The sequence below is a fragment of the Ailuropoda melanoleuca genome, chromosome 13, assembly GCF_002007445.2.
Source record: "Ailuropoda melanoleuca isolate Jingjing chromosome 13, ASM200744v2, whole genome shotgun sequence".
Classification (NCBI taxonomy): Eukaryota; Metazoa; Chordata; class Mammalia; order Carnivora; family Ursidae; genus Ailuropoda; species Ailuropoda melanoleuca.
Genome location: NC_048230.1, coordinates 43,077,240 through 43,083,691, shown reverse-complemented (window position 1 = coordinate 43,083,691; position 6,452 = coordinate 43,077,240). Strand labels below are relative to the sequence as shown.

The window sequence follows — 6,452 nt, the reverse complement described above, 5'->3', positions numbered from 1 at the left end:
GGAAGGCGGGGTGGAGGTGGGGTGGAGGGAGGAGGGGGTGGGGAAGTCGGTGGCAGGCACTGGGGAAGCCGAGCCGCCGAGCCCGAGCCCGGCGCCCTGTGTTGTGCTCCGCTCTCCGGGAAATGCCATCACTAATTTATGCACTAAAAGGAGCCGGAGGAGCTGGAGAGACGCGGGGCCGAGCCGGGGAGGCCGGCGGAGGGAGGGAGGGCGCAGGCACTGACTGATGTGCAGCAGAAAATGGCTCCTTTCCCCTTTCCCTCCACCGAACGGCTCCATATTGCAAAACCAAAAAAAAAAAAAAATTAAAAAGCGACGAAAATGCAATTGTGTGCCTCTTCCCTCCTAGTGTTGCGGGGAGAGGAAGAAAAAAGGCAGAAAATGTTGGGAACTGTCACTGCGGCGCTTTTGGTGGGGAATTTTTTTTTTTTTAATTTGAAATGCGAAGGCACCGGATGGAGACAGACGCGCAGGCACACACGCGCACACACACACACACACTCACACACTCAGAGGCATATTTTTATATTGCTGAGTATTTGGGGGTGCTTGCCCGTGACACCGGGATCCAGAGCTGCGAGGGGGTGTGCGGGGGGGGCGCTTGGCTGACGGTGATCGGATTAGGGGTCAAATGGAGAACAGCTGAAGCTCTCGCGGAGACTCGGGGTTGGGGAGAGGAGGGGGACTGCGACTTTGCCTTTCGGCTGCTTTGCACGCAGGGTTCCTGGTGAGCAAAGTGGCTTTGGAACATGTCGCAGTAACATGCTTAAAATTCTTGACAACTGCAAAATAAACTGCTAGTTTCATTTTCCTTACCCCTCCCCTTTCTTCCTGCCCTTGTGTGTTTATTTTGACTTGGGGGGGGCTGTCGGGGACCGTGTCAGGCCTGCAGAAATCTCCCCTCCAACCCCCACATCCAAGCTAAATAGCTTTCGGTTCATGAAGACAGAGTAGGGCCTTATGTCATTCCCCACCTGGAGGCCGCAAAGCTGGCTCGGTTTTTTTTACGCCGTGTCCCCTCCCTTTTCCCTTGCAAGATATAACACGTGGGAACCCGAGGAGAACATCCTGGATCCCCGGCTGCTGATCGCCTTCCAGAACAGGTGAGCGTCCCCCAGCAGCCGCCGCCCGCCACCGTGACCGTATATGGGAATGGGAGAGGGGGCCACGCAGCAGTAGGAAAGAGGGAAAGGGCCTGGAGGGGGCCGGCGGGAGCCCCCTCCCCCGACGGGCCTGCACAGGCACCGCTGCGGCCTCGGCTTCTCTTAACCAACGTCCTTGGCGGTTGCGGCAGCCTGGGGGTGGGGGCGGGGCGGGGCCGGAGAAGGCGAGGCTGGTGTTTTGGGGGGAATTGCGAGGAGGGTGCGTGCGGGTGGCCCTGCCGCTGCCCGGAGACCTCGAGGCTGCTTCTGGCCCCCCGCGGGCCCCCCTCTGATCGCAACCTTGGAGCCCCACCCCCGGAGCCTAGGTGTTGCTATCCTGTAGCCACTGGCCGCTTGGCACCGGCACCTCTCGGGGCAGCTCCAAGGGAGCTGGCATTGTGAAACCGCCGGACGTCACGGAACTGAACTTAACCTGTTGGGGGCTGGAGAAAAGTTAACAAGGCCTTGACCACCCCCTATCCCAACCTTCGCCCCCCCCCCCCAGGGAGCTTGGGATCAGCAGGGGTAGAGCCTGTCTGGTGCTGGGTGCCCTTCACACCCGGCACTGGGCTACTCGGTGGGTGTGGGTCCCGCCCTCGGGGCAGGGGGAGCTTGGCTCAAAGGGTGTGGGATGGGAGCTGCCGGGTGGTGGAGGGGTGGCTTCTGACGAGGGGTTCATCCTTGTGCGCACAGATGCTTGTCAGGCGGCAGCTGCTGCAGCTGGACCCACTGCCGGTGGCTGTGGTTCTCTGTTTCGGGGAGGACAGAGGGGGAAGGGCGGCCAGGAGGGGAGGCGCGGCCGGAGTCCGAGGTGCTCGCCCACCCCGCTGCCTTCCATCCCCCTCCCCCTTTTATTTTGCATTATTTCCTGTGGTGCATTTGGCGCTAAAACTGTAAACTCGAGACCGTCGGAGCGAGGACCGGCGGGGAAGTTGCCCTCCTGCGACGCAGGGGGGCGCCGAGAAGGGATCCTGCCCCGGTTCCACCTGGGAGTTCACCACCCTGTAACCATGTCAGCGGCTGATGCCATGTTGCATAATGGGTCCCCGAAGGATTAAAACGCAGGCTGTTGCAATGCCACGCAACTTTGGAGTCAGGACCCGGCCCGGGTCCCCGGGCATGGCAGAACTCCCCTGGGTTAGCCCACGGGCAGGGGAGTGCCTGGGGTCGCTGGAGAGCGAGTTTCTGGCCCGGAAACCGGTTGCAACTTTGGCAGACGCCGGAGGGGCACCCCCTTCTCCCATGGAAGGCTTGGCAGTGCTGGTACGATCTGACCCCCCGGTCTCGGGTCACCCTCCGCCAGGCCGCCGGCGGAAGTCGGGCGGCTGTGTCGACCGGTGCCACTTCTGGTGGGCTTTATTAATAATTGGGAAATCGAGGCTGCCGGGAGCCCAGCTCGGCGAGGAGGCGGTGCTGTGCGCAACGCCCCGGCCTTGCTCCGCCCACCCGCTCCGCCCAGGCCGACCCAGAGCCGGTTCACCAGGTGGTTGCAAACCTGGCCAGGCCTTGGCCTCAGCGGCCGGCCCCCGCCCCCAGCCCCTAATTGGCTCATTTGCCGCCGTGTAAACAAGGGCGCAGCCCCTCCCCCTGTTTAGTGCCTGGCCTTTAAGAAAAAGAGTCCTCCCTTCTGCCGGCGGCACTCGTTATCTGAATCTTAATGAGGTCATTAGCATCCCGTGCCTCTGACGGGGAGGGACATGTTCGGCGCACACCTCTTTTGGGCTTGTTTGCATCCCCTGGACCCCCGCGCCCACCTCACTTTGCGCAGGGCCGCGGGCCGAAGGCTGTGGGCACCAGTGCCGTCAACCTAGAGCCCAGCTGCCGCCTCCCCCGCCTAGAGGCAAGGCTGCGGGGGGCGCAAGTTCAGGTGCGGATATCAGAGATGGGGGAGCCCTTTGCGCAGGACCCCTTGGGCAGAGGAGGGTCGGTGCGAGCACAGAGTGGAGCTCTGGGACCAGATCGAGGCGCCCAGCTGGCGGCACAGGCGACCTTCTGCCCTGAGCTCTTGATCCCTCTGGGTCTCGCTGGCCTGGCTTGCTTGCGGGAGGGGGTGGGGGTTGGGGGGCAGGCGTCACCGCAGGTTGGATGGTCGCAGGAGGGCAGGCGACCCGGGGGCTAACAGCGCTGCCCTCTGCTCCCTCCCCCCAGGGAACGGCAGGAGCAGCTGATGGGATATCGGAAGAGAGGGCCGAAGCCCAAACCGCTGGTGGTGCAGGTGAATATACTCGCTGGGCCCGGGCCGTCCACTAGTCTTTCCCTTGCCATTGCCACCTGAGCTGCCTCCAGGCCCAGAGGGCACGGAGAGTTTCTCCAGGGCACCCAGCTCCACTTCCTTTCGACTTGACCTCCGACACACTGGCCCTGTAACGCAGCTGCTGACCCGGTTGGGGCTGGGACGTTCCTGTTGCTCGAAGGATGCTCTGGGGCCGGCCTTATCCCTTGTCTCACCTCCCCCTCGCATCCCTGCCTCCTTCCCCCAGGTACCTACCTTTGCCCGTCGCTCCAACGTGCTGACCGGACTCCAGGACTCCTCCGCAGACAACCGCTCTAAGCTGGAGCTGGGCGCTCAGGGCAAGGGCCAGGGCCACCAGTACGAGCTCAACAGCAAGAAGCACCATCAGTACCAGCCGCACAGCAAGGAGCGAGCCGGCAAACCCCCACCGCCGGGCAAGAGCGGCAAGTACTACTACCAGCTCAACAGCAAGAAGCACCACCCCTACCAGCCCGACCCCAAGATGTACGACCTGCAGTACCAGGGCGGCCACAAGGAGGCGCCCAGCCCCACTTGCCCGGACCTGGGCGCCAAGAGCCACCCGCCTGACAAGTGGGCCCACGGCGCGGGGGCCAAGGGCTACCTGGGAGCTGTGAAGCCCCTGGCCGGCGCGGCCGGGGCTCCAGGCAAGGGCTCCGAGAAGGGCCCTCCCAACGGGATGACGCCGGCCCCCAAAGAGGCGGTGACGGGCAACGGGATCGGGGGCAAGATGAAGATCGTCAAGAACAAGAACAAGAACGGGCGCATCGTGATCGTGATGAGCAAGTACATGGAGAACGGCATGCAGGCGGTGAAGATCAAGTCCGGCGAGGCGGCCGAGGGCGAGGCGCGCTCCCCCAGCCACAAGAAGCGGGCCGCCGACGAGCGCCACCCTCCCGCCGACAGGACTTTCAAAAAGGCCGCGGGAGCCGAGGAGAAGAAGGCGGAAGCGCCGTCCAAGAGGAGGGAGGAGGAGGCGCCGGGGGCCGGCGACGCGCAGCCCCAGGACGCCGGTTCCCGCAAGCTGTCCCCGACCAAGGAGGCCTTCGGCGAGCAGCCCCTGCAGCTCACCACCAAGCCCGACCTGCTGGCCTGGGACCCGGCCCGGAGCTCCCACCCGCCCTCGCACCATCACCACCACCACCACCACCATCACCACCACCACCACTCGGTCGGCCTGAATCTCTCCCACGCGCGAAAGCGCTGCCTGTCCGAGACCCACGGCGAGCGCGAGCCCTGCAAAAAGCGCCTAACGGCGCGCAGCATCAGCACCCCCACCTGCCTGGGGGGTAGCCCGGCTGCCGAGCACTCCACCGACGTGCCCCCCACCGCCACCCTCCCGCAGCCCGAGGTCATCCTGCTGGACTCGGATCTGGACGAGCCCATAGACTTGCGCTGCGTCAAGACGCGCGGCGAAGCCGGGGAGACCCCAAGTGCCCTCCAAGTGAAGCCCGAGGCGCCCGCGACAGTGGCGGCGGTGGCAGCTGCGCCGGTGACGGCGGCCGAGAAGCCCCCGGCCGAGGCCCAGGACGAGCCCGAGGAGCCGCTGAGCGAGTTCAAGCCCTTCTTTGGGAATATAATTATCACCGACGTCACCGCGAACTGCCTCACCGTCACGTTCAAGGAGTACGTGACGGTGTAGCCGGAGGGCTTCGGAAGGGGAAGCGCCATCCCCGCGGGTGGCTTAGCACCCGGTGCCTAGGGGCGGACTCCTCCTCTCGCCAACTGCGGGAGATCCGGGCCTGCCCTGGTGCGAGAACGCCCCGGAGCCGCAGGATCCGCGTCTCTGTGCGCCCCCGCTGTCGGCCTCTGGAGGGGGCCCGCCCCCCAGCCGGCACTGGCTCCTTCCTCGCGGGGCCTGCGGGTCTCGCCCCCGACCTGCCCCATCCCCGCGCTGGACCTCCCCTCCCTCGTGGACCTCCGGGACTGACGGGGCAGCCACGCGCCTCGGTCCCAGAGTTATAGTGTTATATTTTAACCGTGCTGACTTGTCAAGTGCAGACTTTACTCCCGTTTGTACGTGGTGATATTGAAATGTATTGTTTGAGCTCAAAAGGCCCGACCACCCTTCGGGCTGATATATATATATTTATTTGTAGGTATTTATATATTGAAATATAAAAACCTAGATTTATGGAGTTTCCTCTAGATCATGTTATATTCTATATCAGACGAACTATTTTCTGTTGACCTTTCTTCCTGTTCATTCAGTATTTCGGTTAATTTCATTTCCTCCCCTTCCTGGAACTGCAATACCAGTAACGTTGGTATATATTTTTTGATACTGTACACATGGATGTGTTGTTTCTATGTGCAAAAAAAAAAGTTTGTTTAAAGGCTAAACGAGCTCTCTAGAAACTGCTGCTACTAGAAATGTCTAAACTATAAGCTTCCAGTTATTACCTGCTTGAATGTAAATATTAAATGGAGATGTTGAAGGTGCTTTTTCGCTGTTTGAGATTAGTGCAGAGGGAGCGTTGGAGGTTCGGGAGGCGGCTGGACCCCTTTCCCCGCCCCACTTACACCTTAGGTCTCCTCCCGTCCTGCGCTAAATCTTTTGCAAAGGCAAAGCGGACTGGTTGCACGGGCGCGCGCCAGACGAGTGACCCTGCTCCCCGGAAGTCGAGAGGTGCTCCAACGGAGAGGGGAATTCCTGCGGGGGGGGGGCGGTGTCAGCGTCGCCCCCACCCCCAGGGCTTTCGGCCCGCGGTGCCCTGGGCGCTGGCAGACCCGGGGATCCGCGTGGTGGGGGGAGGGGTGCATGGGTGAAGGAGCGGCGCTGAGGAGTGGGTGGGGCTAGCCCCCCTTCCCCCGCAGGCGCGCGCCGCACCCGCCCGGCACCTGCTGATCTTTGCCCCCCACCCACCCGGTGCGCCACACACCCAGGCGCTGGCTCTGGTGGGGCGGGGGTGTTTTTAATAATCCTTGCCCGGTAAGGCAGGTTCAGCGGGGAGGGGACCCTCCCACCCTGTCTAGCGTCGCTTGCTGGCATCCCTGGCCCCGCCCCACCGAGGAAGCCGCCGAGGCTCTTTCTCTGCCAGGCTCTCTCCCCGGAAACC

The 6,452-nt window shown here is 63.0% G+C and overlaps 1 protein-coding gene across 1 annotated transcript; it reads left to right on the top strand.

The window, feature by feature from the left end:
• Positions 1–38: 38 nt before the first annotated feature.
• On the top strand, positions 39–5,835 carry CBX4 (chromobox 4). The gene is made up of 3 exons (XM_011228172.3): positions 39–1,103; positions 3,291–3,357; positions 3,623–5,835. The coding sequence occupies exons 1-3, from the start codon at positions 961–963 to the stop codon at positions 5,033–5,035; spliced, it is 1,623 nt and encodes a 540-aa protein (XP_011226474.2). The 5' UTR covers positions 39–960; the 3' UTR covers positions 5,036–5,835.
• The last annotated feature ends 617 nt before the right edge of the window (positions 5,836–6,452 follow it).